The 16,342-nt window shown below is 52.4% G+C and overlaps 8 protein-coding genes across 8 annotated transcripts; 6 read left to right on the top strand and 2 right to left on the bottom strand.

The window, feature by feature from the left end:
• The first annotated feature begins 708 nt into the window (after positions 1-708).
• Positions 709-2,492, top strand: DL89DRAFT_119667 (uncharacterized protein). The gene has a single exon (XM_040883192.1). The coding sequence runs from the start codon at positions 758-760 to the stop codon at positions 2,384-2,386; it is 1,629 nt and encodes a 542-aa protein (XP_040744604.1). The 5' UTR covers positions 709-757; the 3' UTR covers positions 2,387-2,492.
• A 75-nt stretch (positions 2,493-2,567) lies between these two features.
• On the top strand, positions 2,568-4,431 carry DL89DRAFT_266115 (uncharacterized protein). The gene has a single exon (XM_040886967.1). The coding sequence runs from the start codon at positions 2,593-2,595 to the stop codon at positions 4,288-4,290; it is 1,698 nt and encodes a 565-aa protein (XP_040744603.1). The 5' UTR covers positions 2,568-2,592; the 3' UTR covers positions 4,291-4,431.
• Positions 4,432-6,341: 1,910 nt separating this feature from the next.
• Positions 6,342-9,674, top strand: DL89DRAFT_266113 (P-loop containing nucleoside triphosphate hydrolase protein). The gene has a single exon (XM_040886966.1). It carries the CDS (start codon positions 6,346-6,348, stop codon positions 9,307-9,309), a length of 2,964 nt encoding a protein of 987 aa, XP_040744602.1. The 5' UTR covers positions 6,342-6,345; the 3' UTR covers positions 9,310-9,674.
• Positions 9,675-10,062: 388 nt separating this feature from the next.
• On the bottom strand, positions 10,063-10,654 carry DL89DRAFT_313062 (uncharacterized protein; the record flags this gene model as incomplete). Its single annotated transcript, XM_040891001.1, has 1 exon — positions 10,063-10,654. A coding segment is annotated over exon 1 (499 nt), but the record flags the coding sequence as incomplete, so codon positions are not given.
• DL89DRAFT_313058 (RabGAP/TBC) lies at positions 10,425-11,363 on the top strand. The gene has a single exon (XM_040891000.1). The coding sequence runs from the start codon at positions 10,716-10,718 to the stop codon at positions 11,250-11,252; it is 537 nt and encodes a 178-aa protein (XP_040744600.1). The 5' UTR covers positions 10,425-10,715; the 3' UTR covers positions 11,253-11,363.
• Positions 11,364-12,136: 773 nt separating this feature from the next.
• DL89DRAFT_266112 (uncharacterized protein) lies at positions 12,137-14,180 on the top strand (the record flags this gene model as incomplete). Its single annotated transcript, XM_040886965.1, has 4 exons — positions 12,137-12,651; positions 12,689-13,078; positions 13,101-13,724; positions 13,773-14,180. Coding segments are annotated over 4 exons (1,572 nt in total), but the record flags the coding sequence as incomplete, so codon positions are not given.
• Positions 14,181-14,465: 285 nt separating this feature from the next.
• DL89DRAFT_266110 (uncharacterized protein) lies at positions 14,466-14,969 on the bottom strand. Its single transcript, XM_040886964.1, has one exon. The coding sequence runs from the start codon at positions 14,888-14,890 to the stop codon at positions 14,633-14,635; it is 258 nt and encodes an 85-aa protein (XP_040744598.1). The 5' UTR covers positions 14,891-14,969; the 3' UTR covers positions 14,466-14,632.
• Positions 14,970-15,563: 594 nt separating this feature from the next.
• Positions 15,564-16,080, top strand: DL89DRAFT_119642 (uncharacterized protein). The gene has a single exon (XM_040883191.1). The coding sequence runs from the start codon at positions 15,735-15,737 to the stop codon at positions 15,999-16,001; it is 267 nt and encodes an 88-aa protein (XP_040744597.1). The 5' UTR covers positions 15,564-15,734; the 3' UTR covers positions 16,002-16,080.
• Positions 16,081-16,342: the final 262 nt, after the last annotated feature.

Below are 16,342 nucleotides of genomic sequence, written 5' to 3'. Positions count from 1 at the left end.
TATCTTTCTGAATGATGCGGCCTGTTTTAAATAGTACTAGTTACGAATATACAGCCCATTGGCTAGCTGCATTGGTGACTCTGTGCTTCATTACCCGACCAATACACATGGCTACTTTGTATTATAACCAGCTGGCTACCTCTACATTGAGGATAGCTTCCCATAGACATGGGCAAGTATACTAAAAGGTGCGTGGTGACTAGTACTGTGCCTCTTACGAGCTCATGTATTGTAATGAGTGGATGGACAAGATCATGCTTTGGGCATTACCTCTGTACTTGAAATATAGCACGTTTTATTCTTTTAATAACCATACTCGTACCTGACAGCATCTTTATTTAATGCTACATCTGAAATACTATTACTATCCGAGTATTTGTGCACAAAAATGATGGCGCTAGCCCCTATTCCTTCATTTTGGATGCCACCTCGCTGATGTGGGACTCGTGTGCCAGCTTATAGGTTGCATGCTTGAAAACCACCCGAAAATTGAGTGGTTGGCGCGCTCTTCGCCTGTCCATTGTGAATCGGATGTCAAGGTCAGCCCCAGCTGTTTGCCACACATTCACCCATGTTCATGATTGCGTATCCTATGAAGAGCAGTGGCTACAGACCCCAAATAATGCTTGAGATGCATGATGTTGCCGAGAGAATAAAACTGCACCTCCCCACCCCCACACGAAAACTATTCAGTCCTTTTTCTCTCCATTTTTCCTTTCTCTCGCCCACCCTTTGGCTCTCGTTTTCTCTCTAAAGAATGTATTCTGTCGTCATCGAAAACATATTCTTTTTCTACAGCGATCCTTACAAGAACTCTGTCTACTGGCGGCTTCCTGCTGACAACGGTCTGTTCAAAGCGTTCCAGCCACTGGGGGCAGTGTGTCGTGTGTGGAGGGTGGTCGCTTTACCGTACATGTACCAGTTTGCGACCTGCGAGCTGCGGTATGCCTTAGATATTGGCGGGATCAACAGGGCAGTTTGGTCCGACAACCTGCTGCTGATCAAGTCAGCTGGCGCTCAGCATATGCTAAGCGGGCTCAGCATCCACGTCGATGTTGCCAACCCATGGGTGGTCGTTGAGTATTTGAAGCAGCTTGATATTGATTTCATTACCTGGTACCAGTTCACAACCCTGAGGTTCATAGTCGGCAACCAGGGTGTTCTCAGACCACAGGAGCTCTGCCCACCAGAGGCACTGGAGCTAATGTGCTCGTTTCTTGTTGACACGATTCCTGGCCTGCGAGAGATTTACACCATACCTAGCGAAGGAATCGACACAAGCGGTAGTTTTCTATTGAGACTCATGATCAGACGCTTTGCCTGGCGCTTGGAGCGACTAAATATCCTCTCGCTCACTCCGGTCAAGCTAAGCCTTGATTCTGACACTAGGCTTGCGAACATCAAGCACCTCAACATCCAGTCATACAGCGAGCTGCCTCACAGTTTCTACACAAACGTCCAGATATACAGCCTGGAGACTCTGAGTCTCAAGCCCTGCGATCTTGACCTTTTTGTTACGCAGCTTGTATGCAAGCACACAGTGGGAAACTTTCGCTTCCCTAAGCTCCGTCGACTCACTATTCACGGCCCTGAAAATCCTACCAATGCGTTCATCTTTCACCACCAGCGATTCAAAACCCCTCTGCTCATCAGCCACAGCCCGTTTCCTGCCCTCGAGTTTTTGAGCCTGTCATGTTACTCGCCAAACACCAGTCGGTTTCTGCGACTTGTACACACATCGCCTCTACACACCCTTCATCTGATTATGATCGGGGCATCTTGTCTTGATATAGAGCTAAGTAAACTCAAAGACCTCCAGGAGATTCGGGTGGTTGTGGAAGTGGTTGGCCGCAGCCCGATGAAGGAGCGGTTCCGAGAAATGATCACTCAGGCAATATGTCGACTGCCACACCTGGTGAGACTTGATGCCCGTTTCATGGGAAACGCTCGTTTTTGCAAGCCAGTAAGACTTGACACGCAGTTCTCCCAATGGCCCCACTCGCCAACCTTGCAAAGGCTGCGGCTGCGGCTGCGGACATACGTTTCTCCCACTGCACTCGTCCGAATTCTGAAGCAACTGCCACGGCTATGGGAGCTTTGCGTATATATGGACGTTGCTGATATGAGTGAGTGGTCGGCAAGGTACATGGGTACAGATATCAATGCAGCCACTCCTGAGCCTATTAGCTATAGCGCGCAGACGCTGTGCATCGACATGCTTACCCACCGTCCAGGATCACTACATATAATGACGTCTTTTGTCAGGATCTTCCGTTCGCTGCCAAATCTCCGCACCCGTCTATTTACCGCCCATGTACTACCCGGCATTTTCCAAAGGGAAATGGACTTTGGACGGTGTTCCGCCGAAAACCATGCCCATTGGTGACATAGTATTCAAGACGGTACCAGAGTTTCCGCCGGATCCGTAGGGCAGCACTAGCTAGAAATTCCATTTCCTTTGCACAATGCATACTCTGCTGAAGACTGCTGCGAAACCTTGTGGCTGTGCCATGGGGTTTCTGAAGCATCAGCAGCTGAAGCTTTCTTGTTTCACAACCTGTTTCTTGGTTTCTATTTGTATAGTGTAGCAGAATGGACGAGGTCCTGGACACAATTTTCCGCAATTGCTGCAGTCTCGAAGCATATTCTCGCAATGGCAAAAGTAGCTCTGAAGCCAGTTTCAGGACCGGGGTTGACTCGATAGCACAGGTCGACCGTAGGTGGAGGCGACTCGCACAGCCGTTTCAGTACCAGTATCTCATCGTAGAGCCCAGGTCTATGGAGAAGTTTGAAGCGCAGCCACCCACTGAACCCAACAGTCTGATACATGACGCCCACTGGAAGACCAACATGGACCTGGCCAGAGCTGTAGGAGCAGCAGGGCACTTTTCTGGCCTAATGCTCCATATCGACGTGCCGCTTTCAAGAAGCGTATTTGCCTATTTGGAAAGGCTGCGTATTTCAAAGGAGGTCTGCTCCCAGATCAAGTCGTTGAGGTTTGTGCTGGATATCGGCCAACAATACAAGCAGCTAGCAGCGTCCTCGGGCGAGGACCCTCTTGAGATGGAGTTGCATCTTAAGGTGCTCTTTCCCAACCTGACAAGCATTACTTCAATTGCCAACACGGGTATGGGCGCCGATATGTACTTTCCGATGAGTCAGCTGGCAAATGCATTGTCAGAGAATCTCAACAGCATTCAGTTTTACGCGCACGTCACTGGCATTTTCAGGGAACTGCCATCTCCTGCCTTGAAACTGAAACACTTGAAGGTTTCCTCAGACTACAGACTATTTGGCCAGATTATACCAAAAGTACACGTGTCATCATTAGTATCGCTGGAGCTGACCAATGTCGCCAGTGTTACGATATGGAGCCGGTTTGTATGCAGAGATCACACTGTGCCTCTGGTGTTTCTGTGCCTAAAGCGACTGGTTTTTGGATATAGAAGCAGCTGGTACGAGAGCTTCAACATACAGCTTGGTGTGCCTATACTCGGGCAAACACTCTTGACAAGCAACTCGTTCCCAGTACTGGAGTTCCTGGACTATCGATCACATAGCGGGGACATTGTCAATATGCTTGATACTCTAAGCAGTGCACCCGTGCAGGTGGTTCACCTGACTGTAGATTGCTGGGTCCGAGAGCATCTTGACATTAGCAGATTCAAGGACGTCCGGGAGCTCAGTATCAGATTCGATTCTAGCGCATACTCACATTACGACCGAGATCTGTTTGTGTTCCTTTTCCAGCGTGTATCTCAGATGCCGCTCCTCCGCAAGGCTAAATTCGAGTTCAATCGACATGGCCAGTGCTCTACCAAAGCTAGCATTCACGAGGAGCTGTTTCGGTATTTGAACTCTCCAAGTTTACGTGTTTTGAGCCTGAACGCCAGTGTATCACCCACAGGCTTCAATGAGCTTCTGCGAGGAACTCCGAATCTAACAGATTTGCGTATCGGGATAGAGTTCTTGGTTTCCGAAACTATCGAGAAATCATCAAGTGGCCGGTTTCTGTTCGGCCAGTGGGTCTCACCAGTCAGTACAAGCCTGCAAGTTTTGGCCCTCATCTCAGACTGGTCTAATATGCCATATTCCAAGCAGGATGTGTACTTGAAGTCGCTAGCAGAGAGTCTGCCGAATCTTTTGCACCTGGACAAGCTGCCTATGGCCAGTGCCTCCATTAGCGCGGAAGAACTGGATGGGTACGGCGAAAATCCGACCGCGCGGGTGTCGGGAGCCTTTTTGCAGTCGAGAAGCCGCTGGCGGTACTACCTAGGCAATCCGCAATAAACTTCTGAAAGGTGTGTGGTGGAGGTTACATTGGAGGATGGCACTATAAGGCCTGTGGCCATCGTGTGAGCTGGATGCTTGATTTTCTACCTTATGCCGTGGCGGCGATCTATTAGGCACCAGCATTTGTTGCCACCTGCAGCTACAATTCTTTCTCCAATTTCCCACATAAAAAGTGACACGGCGAAGTATCCTGGTGGCATGGGGGAAGCAGCTCTACTGCTGCATTATCTTGTGCCGCAGCCGAGCGTGATTTTCTTGGGACCGCTTGTTTATAAGCTTCATGTCTATGCCAGTCCTAAAGCTGCCTTCATTTCTCTGACTTTCAAGTTTTTGAGCTCCTTTTCAGAAAAGCCAAAAGATTAAAGGGGAAAAATAATGGAGTCCTTTGACATTTGCGGCATCGATCATCCTTGGTTCTGGGACTGGGATTGGGAGGGCAACGCATGCATTCGCAGGACTGTTTTCGAAGGGGTCGTGCCGTTGTCGTTTCTGCTCGTTAGCTTGTGCGTCGGCGATTTTGCTCGACCTGGCACGATCCTGCGCACCGGCAAGCCGTCATCTACCCAGAGCGCAGGTGTTGCTGACAACCGTGTCTGGATTGGGCCGCTTGTCGTGATGCTACTGCTGAGCCAGGCCGGCATTCAGGGGATGGAGGCAGCTGGCATCGAATCGGCAGTACTAGGCATTGGATGGCTGGTGGTTGCCTTGCTCGCCACTCGGCAGTGGGCCAAGTACCTGAGAAGCGGCATGTCCAACTACCGTGGTCTGTTCAGCGGAATAGTGTTCGGGTTCGTAGCCGTCCAGTTCTGCTGCTGCCTTGTCGAGATGTACTTTGGCTTCTTTGTTCGCACGCAGTGGCGCACGCCGATTTGGGGCGTCGGGCTGAGCGCTGTGGCCGCAGCGCTGCATGCAAAAACACTGGTAAATGCGCTGATTATCGTGCTACTGCTAATAGTGCATCCGTTGCCGCAGCTGGATTATATGAGTGACGCTATACCAGCACATTTGCGCGACGGTCATTATTCAGGTGTACGCCGACTCACTGGCAAAATCAACGTGCGCCAGGAGTCACCCGAGCTGCGCAGCTCGATCCTGTCTAACATGATGTTCCGCTGGATGACCCCGTTCATTGAAAAGTGCCTTGAGCGTCAGGCAATGCCTAGCGATCTGTACGTGCAGCCGGACCGCTACCATGTCCAGTTTGCACAACAGAGATACATTGCGCGTGGCCAGCAGGTACGAGAATATTCGCTAGGATTGCAGCTCATCTCGGTTTTTCGGTTCGAGATTTTGGTGCAAATTGCTCTGAATCTCTATGGCACTATCTCTGACTATATCCAGCCGTATCTGATGCAGCGCGTTTTGCGGTTCATTGACGAATACTCAGAAGATCGGTCGATCGGATTGCGGTTTGGGTACTTTCTGGCGGCAATGATGCTGCTGACCAGCATCTTGGGCACCGTGGTCGAGCAGCAGCAACAGTGGCACTCGCGGTCGCTGGTCATGTACATGTGTAATGTGCTGGTGGAAAAGCTGTCCAACAAGACACTGCGTCGGCGCGCCAAGGAATCGTTTACACAGCCAGATACGGAGGGCAAGTTTGGCGGCAAAGAGTCAACCGATGGCCGAGTATATAATATCTTGACTGCGGACATCAGCAGACTAAGCAAGGCGCCAGCAATCTGGAACACAGTCCTGGTCTGCCCTACCCAGCTTATCATTGGATGCGCCTACATGTACAGCCTGATGGGCATTGGCGGTCTGGTCGGTACATCGCTGATTTTCGTAGTCATGGCTGTGGGCAAGCAGCTGATGGTGCGCGCAAAGAACATTGAGGCTGAGCTTGGACTGTTTAACGATGCGCGGCTGGCAATTGTCAGTGAGGTTGTGCGCGGAATCTCCTCAGTCAAGTTGTTTGGGTGGGGCACCAAGTTTATCCAGATCGTTGGCGAAAAGCGCACAAAGCAGCTGGCTACACTGTGGCAGCGCGCCAAGATCTGGACCCTGCTCAATCTGTGGACTGAAAGCACACTGCCTTTCATCATCTTCGTCATGCTGCTGGCATACAGTCTGGGCGGGCAACTGGACGGCGAAACCACGTTTACCACAATTGCTGTGTTCAAGATTCTGCAGCGCTCGGTGTCGTGGCTGCCTAGCGCAGCTTCCGAGGCAATCACGGTCTATGTCTCTCTTAAACGCATAGAGGCGTATTTAGATGAGGAAGAGGTGCAGCCAGTTGCCGAGAGAGTAGATCCACAAGGCAGCGATATCGGATTCGATGGCGCAGAGCTTGTATGGCACCTTGCTGACGAGAGCGACTCACCGCGTGGAGAGCCACAAGGCTTACTTGATACCAGCAGCGACGCCAGTGCCCAGAAGTTTGTGCTGCGCAATCTCAATGTACGGTTTCCACTGGGCAAACTCACGGTTATTGGTGGACCAACAGGCAGTGGCAAGTCGTCGTTGTTGTCAGCACTCATCGGCGAGATGACTCTGGTGCATGGCAAAGTTCTTATTCCTGTATCGTCCGACTGGTCGCTGCACAGCGTTGCATACGTGTCCCAAGAGGCCTGGCTGCGCAACGCCACCATCCGAGACAATGTGTTGTTTGGGAGTCCATATGACCAGTCGAGATATGAGGAGACGCTACGCATGTGTGGGCTGAAGCCCGATCTGCGCATATTCAGTGCTGGGGATCTGACCGAGATCGGTGAGCGCGGAATTACTCTGTCTGGCGGACAGAAGCAGCGTGTGGCATTGGCGCGTGCTGTGTATTCGTCATGCAAAATTCTGCTAATTGACGACTGTTTATCTGCGGTAGACTCACATACAGGCAGGCATATTCTGCACGAGTGTCTGCTGAGCCAGAGCCCAATGATGCACGGCAGAACGCGCATTCTGGTAACGCATCATATGGCTATGTGTCTGCCGCACTGCCAGTACATCGTGATGATGCGCAGCGGCGAAATTATTGCCCAAGGTTCACCGCTTGAGGTGTCTCAGATAGTGGCTGTGGAGGAGTTGTCAGATTCTGAGTTATCGACTGATGATATGTCAAATGTGCGGCAGGCAGGACTCGATGACCCTGTTGCCGAAGACGAGTACAACGAGCAGCGTGCATTGCTTAGTGCTACTGCAACACCGGGCCGAGATGGTGCGCTCTGCAGTTCGCTACCAGTTGGTCGGCTCATTAAAGACGAGGAGCGGATGCGCGGCATGGTTAAGGTTGACGTATGGCGCAGGTATTTGAGTGCTAGTGGTAGTTGGTCGTTTGTGTCCAGTTGGCTGTTCCTGATCACAATTGCGCAGCTGCTTGGCACATACAAGGATTACTACCTGGCGCAAAAGGTCGGGTCTGACAAGACCCCCGGCGGTGGCTCCTCTCAGTACATATGGCTGATTGTGTATTTGTCAATCAGTCTACTCTCTTCGGTGCTTGTGGCCACCACCATGCTGCTGATCTACACCGGCAGCCTGCGCGCCTCAGTGATTCTGCACGAGCAACTCTTGCGCGCCGTAATCTATGCCACCCCGCGTTTCATGGATACCACGCCAATCGGCCGCACCTTGGCACGGTTCTCCAAGGACTTTTACATGATTGACGAGGATATCGGTGAGATTGCGTTCTACTTCATTCGCGCCTTCATCATCGCATTCACTACATTGATCGTGATATCGACCACGGTCCCACTATTCGCAGTCGTCGGCGTATGCGTGCTGTTCTTGTACTCGCAATTCACGTGGCGGTTCATGCAGTCACAGCGTGAAGTCAAACGTCTCGAGTCCACGATGTTCGCCCCACTGCTGTCTCTATATAGCGAGTTGATCCAGGGCGTCGCGTCAATCCGCGCATTTGGCATGCGCGACGCATACATGGAGGAGATCATGATACGGTATACAGAGCACACACAAGCGGATTTTGTGTTCCGGGCGACACGGCGGTGGCTCGGATCGCGCATGGGCACGACAAGCTCGCTGGTTGGATGCGCTGCGACAGTGATGATTCTGTGGAAAATCGAGTATTTCAGTAGCGGGCTGGCTGGGTTTGTGCTCATCTACGCAGTCAGCTTCTGGATGGAGTCACTGAGCGTTATCCGCAGGTACAGCAACTTGGAGCTCTCCCTCAATGCAGTCGAGAGAGTCGGACAGTACTTGGAAATCGACCAGGAGGCGCCGTCCAAATCGTCTGTGGGGAACAAGCCTTGCTCAGGTTGGCCGCTTAGAGGCGAGATTGAGGTCAGAGATCTGGTCGCTGGGTATTTTGCGAACGAACCTGTGCTGCACCGGCTGAGTTTCAGCATTCGTGCTGGCGAGAAAATCGGCATTGTTGGACGTACAGGTGCTGGCAAGTCGACATTGTCGCTGTCGCTTCTGCGGTTTGTTGAAGCTACCAGTGGGCAGGTCTTGATTGACGGTGTGGACATATCCAAAATCGGGCTTGAGGACTTGCGCCAGAACATCACGATTGTACCCCAGGACCCAGTTCTATTCAATGGCACGATCAGGTTCAACCTGGATCCCTTTGGCGAGTACCCGGACGAGATCCTGCTCGACGCACTCAAGCGTACGCTTCTGCTCAAAACGACCCATGAGTCGGCAGGGGATCGAGGCATCGCTGTATTTGATTCTCTTGACGACGAGATCATGAGTGATGGACAGAATCTGTCACTGGGCCAGCGCCAGCTGGTGGCTTTGGCACGCACACTGACACGTCGGTCCAAGGTCATTTTGATGGACGAGGCTACGGCATCAGTTGATTTCGAGACCGACGAGACCATGCAGCGCACTATCCGCGGAGCAGAATTCAAGAGCTCGACTATTCTGTGCATTGCACATCGCTTGCGCACTATTATTGACTATGACCGGGTTCTTGTGCTCGAGAATGGCAGGGTGGAGGAGTTTGGCACTCCGGCGGAGCTGATTCAGGCGGAGGGCGGAGTGTTCAGAACGCTGTGCGAAAAGAGTGGCGAGCTCGATGTTTTGGTCAATATGGCATGTGGAAATCTAGAAGCTTAGAAGACATAGTGGCGCTTCTATTTGAACATACGATGAAGGAGGCGTTGAGGGTGCCGAGGGGCCACGGTTGTGTATAAAAGAAGACTCTGTCGAAGGACAGTAGCTTTCTCCGACATCTTCAGTCTTTCTCTCAGTCGCTTTCCACCATTGTCACAAATTACTTGCCATGAAATACATCTCCGTCCTGCTTCTGGCTGCTGTCTCGACCGTGCTTGGATGCACATCGAATTCAGAGTGCTCTGGCAATGAAGCCTGCGATATCAAAGGGCAGTGCTCTATCCCCGCTTCCTGCAGCTCCTCGGGCGACTGCCGCGATGGAGAGTTTTGTGCGCCCGGCGGGATGTGCCTACGTGCTTAAAGTATTCACATATCATATTTGAATATTCTAAATATATCTTACATGTAAGAATATAAATGTGTTTCGATCTTCCGAATATGCTGTATTACCTATGGTGGATTCACATTCGTCATGGTGATATGAAGGAGGGTCAGGATGGGAAATACAGGTTCCATTTACCTATTGGAGTGCTGTTCAAATATGCCGGCACTCAGGCAGGACAGTCGCAGCTCTCATATAACCTCTTTTTTTTTTTTCAAACATACATGCTCACAGCCTGGTACAGGTGCGGATCAGCTGAGCAAGGTTAATAAATTAACCACCGCCACGAACAAAACTATCGGTGATCTAGAAGAGTGACCACTTTGTGTCGCTGTCAGCACAAGAGCCAGCCCAGGTTTCCCTCACTTTCCACTTTTTCATTTTGCTTGTGCTTTTTTCTTCTTCGAATTTCGGCCCGAATGGACAAGCTGACAAAGGACTGGGAAGACCTGAAGCGGCTGACGTTGCTGTCAACCGAGAACCTCCGCACGTTACCCTACTCGACCCGACTCCCTTTGCGGTCCTTGCGGTGGCGTGCCTATCTTGACATACTGCCAATAGAGAGCTTTGGCGCTGACGAGTGCCCACAGGTGTGGACAATGGCAATGGACCGCGAGCGGCAAAACTACATCGCAGCTGCGGTCCAAATACATAGTCGACCCAGGCGAACTGGCGACAGAAGGGAAAGATGTCGACTGGGAGCGGATGAACCCGCTGTCGCTGGACGAAGACAGTCCCGTGGCAAAAGTACCATCGCGACCAGGAGCTGCGCACACTGATAATGCAGGACGTTACGAGGACCTTCCCAGACCAGGCGATATTTCCGATCCGGCGCGCGTGCAGAAGATGATTGGAGATGTGCTGTTTGTGCATGCCAAGGTACACAACTCACTGCAGTACAGACAGGGCATGCATGAGCTATTGGCGCTAATTCTGATGGCAGTGGAGGCTGACAGTGTGGAGGAAGGAGAGCTGTGGGATCAGCCGCGTGGTGGATGTGCGGTATGTGGAGCATGACGCGTATGCGATGTTTGCGCGGCTGATGCGCATCTGCACTGTGTGGTTCCAGTCGCCCAGCATGGTATCGCCTGGGCTGCGGGCAGTCAATGCGCGGCGGCGCAGCAGCATAGACGCGCCAATAATCTCACAGTGTCAGCGCCTGATGGAGCGGATTGCGCTTGTGGACCCTGAGCTGGCCGGACATCTGCAGGAGCTTAGTATTGAACCCCAGCTATTCGGGATTCGGTGGTACCGGCTTCTTTTCAGTCGCGAGTTTGCACATCTGTCGGATGTGATGGCGCTGTGGGATATCATGTTGGCCGATAATGTGTCGGGGATGCTGGGGCTTGTGGATTGGATCGGCGTGACGCTGCTATTAGCGAATCGGCAGGATCTGATGCAAGGCGATTACGCCGATTGCCTAACGACGCTCCTGCACATACCGCCACTGCCGCAACCTGGGCAGGATGTGCTGGAGCGTACTCCAATGTTTCCCAACACGCCGCTGCCAGCACACGCAGCTGTAATATCACCGATCATGGATCCGACGAGCGATCGTGAATAAGGTGCCGGTGCAGGCGCTGGTGCAGACAAACCTGCTGCCAGTCCAGCGGTTGGCGCTGCAGGCCGGGTACCTGCGGGGCAGGCAGACGAGAGGCACGGCAAGCAAGATTGCTGAACAGTATACGGTTTGGGAGGACGACTCGTGGAATCTGGTCAATGACGATGCAATTGGGTTGCGGATTATTGACGGCGACCCGCTAGGAGGCAGGTCGGTGCAGGAATATGGCAGAAACCACCAGTCGTGCCCGGGCCAGCAGCAGCAGCAGCAGCAAGCCGACGAGTGCAATGCTTCAGGCGCGTAAGCGATATACAAGCAGCACACTGCAGCAGATGCGGGTCAGGCGGCTCGGCAAGTGTGTCACCAAAGAGCCCGCCTGGTACGCCTACGTCACTACCGCAGAAGCTGCAGACTGACTCGGTGAAGTCGCCAGGCGACGGAGCACAGGCGATTGGAGCACTGACGGCTCAGGTCTCAAGCCTTGCAGCACAGTGCGTGGAGCTGCTGGCGCGGAGCCCTGAGCCGGAGAGCTTTGCCACGGTGAGCGCTGCGCTGTTTACGATGTCGAGGGTGTGGCAGGACGAGGTGCTGAGGGAGCCCGCAGGTGGTTCAGATACGGTTCGGTCCAGGGATTTGTCCGAGTCGGATATGCGCACAATGCTGCGCCAGCTCGATTTAGTTTACGTATCCCTGTCCAAGCTCAAGTGACTGTTTGCTGGTCCTTTTTCTCTTTCCTTGACCCGCCCAATAAGCCTTTAGATAATCTCTACTTCTTTTTACCCCCCCCAAATTTAGACAGCAGCATTCAGTTGTATTATTATGTCTAAGCCCAAAGACGTCCGACCACCAGTCCGACAGCGACAACCGGCTACCGCGCAATCGCCCAGCTCGGAGGCAGCGGCAGTGGCGGCAAGTCCACGCCCTTGAGTATCCGTGGGTCGGTGAGCATGGCCAGGGCGACTGAAAAACTCGCCACCTCTGTCCCCTCCTCCCTACCGCGCACTTCCCATCTGGACGATAACAACGCACACAGCGCCAGCAGCGATGCCGGCGACTCTGACGCAGCCTCCGCGCGGCTTGGCTCCAGTCCGGCTCGTCTCGATGCCAACGAGACCGCACGGCGGCTGCGGCGGCACTTGGTGACGAGGGCGAGAGACTCTGTTGCGAGCAGCGCGCGGGGGTCGATAGGTGCCACCAGCCAGCTGCGAACAGAGCTGGAGGATGACGAGGGCGGCTATGCCGGCGATATCAACGACGATGAGGCGGAGGATGCTCGGGAGGTGGTTGACCCGCTGACTTTGCCGTCAGGCGATATCACCCATGGCATCTACAAGTGGCAGAAGAAGCATTCGCCGACACAGTCTGTGCGGGGCAAGCGCCGCGGGTCGTTCTCGGGCATGGCGTCGGATTCCGATTGGGACCTAGGCGTGTCTGCGCAGCCAATTGAGAGCGCCCGGTGGAATGCGCAGGCACTTTGTGCAGGACCGTGCCGAGCGCGAGGGCAGACAGGTGGATATGCTTACCGACAGCTTTGTCGACTTCATCGGCCTGTACGGCCATTTCGCTGGAGGTGATTATCCTAGCGACGAAGACGATGAGGAGGAAGAGGGCGAGGAAGCACCGCTGCTGGCACGCCAGCGGTCGGCTAGAGACATCCATGCGACGGCGTCCAGTCGGAAGGCGTTTTTCTTGCTGGTCAAGGCGTTTGTGGGCACCGGGGTTCTCGTGCTGCCTAAGGCGTTTTCCAATGGCGGCCTGCTAGCGTCGGCGTTTGTAATGACGTTTGTTGCGTGGTATGCCTGGCACTGCATGATATTGCTGGCGGATGTGTATCTGAAAGGTCGGCGGCAGCTACAGTGACCTTGGCAACAAGCTGTATGGCCCGTGGATGCGCAGCTTTATTACTGTGTCGATTGTCGCAGCACAGCTTGGGTTCTGCTCAGCCTACACAATCTTTATTGCCACAAATATGAGGGACCTTTGGAATGTCCTGACAAAGTGCCGCTTTGACTTTTCGCCCAGCTTCTGGGTTCTTATCCAGCTCCTTGCCTACATTCCGCTGTCGTGGGTGCGCAAGATCAAGAAACTGGCGCCATTCGCTCTGGCTGCCAATCTGTTTATTGTAGTCGGGCTCGGATACGTCCTGTTCTACGATATCCTGACTGTGTCGGAGCACGGAATTGCCGATGTTGTGCAGTTCAACCCAGTGCGGTTCCCGCTACTGATTGGCACGGCTGTCTTCGCATACGAAGGCGTGACTCTGGTGATCCCCGTGCTCGACAGCATGACACACCAGGACAAGTTCCCCATGGTCCTGACTTCTGCACTCTGTGTATGTGTGTGCGTGTGTGTGCTTGTTGGCTCACTGTCGTATATGGCATTTGGCGAGGAAGTCGAGACTGTCGTTCTTTTGAGTCTGCCCAGCGGCTCGTGGGGCACAATCTGTGTCCAGCTGTTCTACTCGCTGGCCATCATGTCTATCTGTTCCTTTGCAACTGTTCCCCGCTGTCCGTATCTGTTGAGGCCAACCTATTTGCTGGCTCTGGCAAGGGCGACCCGTATGTGAAGTGGCAGAAAAACCTGTTCCGCGCCGGAACAGTCTTTCTGATTGCTATGGTGGCCGTGTTTGGCGCTGACCAGTTCGATAACTTCATTGCTATCATCGGTGCATTCTCGTGCACTCCGCTCAGCTTCATCTTCCCGACCGCCCTGCATTACAAAACCTCCACCAGCCAGTGGGTCAAGATCAAGGATGCCACCTTGGGCACCGTTGGCGTTATCATCATGGTGTACGTCACATATATTGGCATTAATAGCTGGGGTGTTGCACCGCCGCCTATCGATCGGTGCGCAACCAAGCCTTAACACTTTTATAGCCTCCCCTTCCATGCACTAGTATCTATTTCTCGTAATAGCAATTGTTGGAACTTCAGGGACATTAGGGAAGTGCTTCGGCAGGGAGTACAGGGTCCCAGCACCATCTTTGCAAATGTCTACAAAATGCCTCCAGTACCTTGAAGACCCCTGCTTTACAGATGAGCAATATTAGTTACTAGAACTGCTTTGCTTGCGATGCTGAGCTCGGCTGCTAGTCAGTATTGTTTGACACATTCGCCGTGAGGGCCAAAAGAGCATGAACCATTTCAGGCCATCTAAAAACAGTCCAGCAAACGGCTGGACACTTTTGGACTATAAAATCTTATATACAGGTAAAGATAAGTAAAGATGTAGCTGAGAGAAGAGAAATGGCAGCACTCCAAAAGCTATTACAACGTATAGGATGCTGTTTTGCAATATTAGAGCAGCAATAGCAGAAGACGCAAACAATCTATACAAAGGTTTCTGCACATTCATTGGCGACTCTATGTTTATTCAATAGTCATTTACACTTGCTCTTCCGGCTTGGTCTCAGGTTGCTGGTTGCTGTTGTTGCTGGCTGCTGCTGGTGTTTCTTTTTCCGCCGCTGCTGAATCCAGCGAACAAGAAGCAGTATCAGCATTATAATGATGATGAAACCGATAACTTGCTGCGATGGATACAGCGGCGACCTGCCCAAGGTGCTTGTTGTTGATGTGGCCATTTGATGAGGCGTTTTTGTCGTGCCCGTCATGCTTATCGTGGTTTTCATGGTCGTCACTCATCAGCTAGTGGTAGTTTGTATTTTATACAAATGTGGAACGAATAATAATGGATGTGCTGGAACCAGGAGCTGGACTGTACAGTTCAGAGGGCGAGGGTATGCTATTTATGCTCTAGCAGGAGTACATAGTCGCGGAGCGGAGGGTTGTCTTGGCTGCTGCAGATCATCCCAAGATCCGCTGCCGGATAAGCCTTAGTCATGGCCATGGCCCTGGGATTCCGCATAGGGTCGTGCATGAAGTACACAGCTATGAGTGGAACTAGGTCCCATGCCTTGGATGTGCCAAGGAGTCTGCAGACTCCCAAAGAACTTCGGCTTCTGCTGATGTACTGTTGATATCTGTATAGTCACCAGCAGCACCGTTCTTTTTTATTCCAAGCAATTGCGGGACATACATCCCTGCCGCAGCTTGGTTGGGTTGTTGGTTGGGCAGTTTAGACGCCATTGCATTGTCCTGTGATATTTATCGCCCTATTATTAGAGCGGACATCAGCGTTGCCTAGAAGCGAAAAAAAAAAAAAAAAAAAAAAAAAAAAAAAGAAGCCAAACTGGACCGTCTGGACCGGTGATTGGTGTGGCTGTCTGCATCAAGCCGGTCCTAGCTGTGGACAGCCTCTGCATATAAAACGCATGCGGAACGCAGGAGCCATCCAGACTGGCAAGTTGCTTCTTCAGCTCTTCTATTTCCCTCTTGTTACATTACTCAGTTGATACTTTCCTCTAATCACTAATACATCATGCCCTACCCTACCTACGAACTGCGTTTGCTGCGGCGAGAAGTTTGAGTCAAGCAAGGAGCTCACAGCCCATTACTATGACGAGTGTGAGGCAATGCCCATTCCATAATGAGGTCAGAAGGGTCGCTGTCCCGAACTGATTTGCTGCTGTGGACGATCATCTGCCAGATGGCAAAGTCAATCGCTCTTTTTCTCATCCCCCTCACTCCCCCGGCCCGTTCACACAGCCAGTGTTCTATTTCGTCTCCACACGCCTATTTAGAGCGTGCGATCCTGACAATCGCGCAGCACGAAAGCGGGGGATTCTCATTTTCACTTTTCTTTTCGCATCCGACTTTGCCGGTTCCCAGGAGCAAAAATTCTAACGACGGTTAATGCATCTCTGTGAGAGCAGGTGACAGGCATGCCAATAAGCACGCCAACCAAGTTGTGCAGCACAATACCTGCTGGACTCGTAAGGCGCTTGCTTCTCTGCTTCTCTGCTCTCTCTCTTTATGTCTCTTTTTCAAATATACTTTTACCACTTTCGCAATCTAGACAGACGCCCTCTTGTGCAGTCGCATGTCGGGACCCAGCATAGTGATTAAGGCATCGATAGCTGCAGGGTGTTGTCTGCGGGCTAGCTGTTTTGCACAGCAATATTCTTCTACTTTTACCACATTGAGATTTGGCCCCGGCTGCGGGTTCGTCGGTGGAGGGCGCCAATGGTAGCTCCA

This window comes from Linderina pennispora, assembly GCF_002104995.1.
Source record: "Linderina pennispora strain ATCC 12442 chromosome Unknown DL89scaffold_4, whole genome shotgun sequence".
NCBI lineage: Eukaryota > Fungi > Kickxellomycota > Kickxellomycetes > Kickxellales > Kickxellaceae > Linderina > Linderina pennispora.
The sequence above is the reverse complement of the archived record's forward strand: the minus strand, read 5'-3'. Positions and strand labels throughout refer to the sequence as shown.

Excerpts from the sequence above, each read along its gene's own strand:
- DL89DRAFT_119667 (XM_040883192.1), top strand. The coding sequence starts at position 758 with ATGTATTCTGTCGTCATCGAAAACATATTCTTTTTCTACAGCGATCCT.
- DL89DRAFT_266115 (XM_040886967.1), top strand. The coding sequence starts at position 2,593 with ATGGACGAGGTCCTGGACACAATTTTCCGCAATTGCTGCAGTCTCGAA.
- DL89DRAFT_266113 (XM_040886966.1), top strand. The coding sequence starts at position 6,346 with ATGCTGCTGGCATACAGTCTGGGCGGGCAACTGGACGGCGAAACCACG.
- DL89DRAFT_313058 (XM_040891000.1), top strand. The coding sequence starts at position 10,716 with ATGTTTGCGCGGCTGATGCGCATCTGCACTGTGTGGTTCCAGTCGCCC.
- DL89DRAFT_266110 (XM_040886964.1), bottom strand. The coding sequence starts at position 14,890 with ATGAGTGACGACCATGAAAACCACGATAAGCATGACGGGCACGACAAA.
- DL89DRAFT_119642 (XM_040883191.1), top strand. The coding sequence starts at position 15,735 with ATGAGGTCAGAAGGGTCGCTGTCCCGAACTGATTTGCTGCTGTGGACG.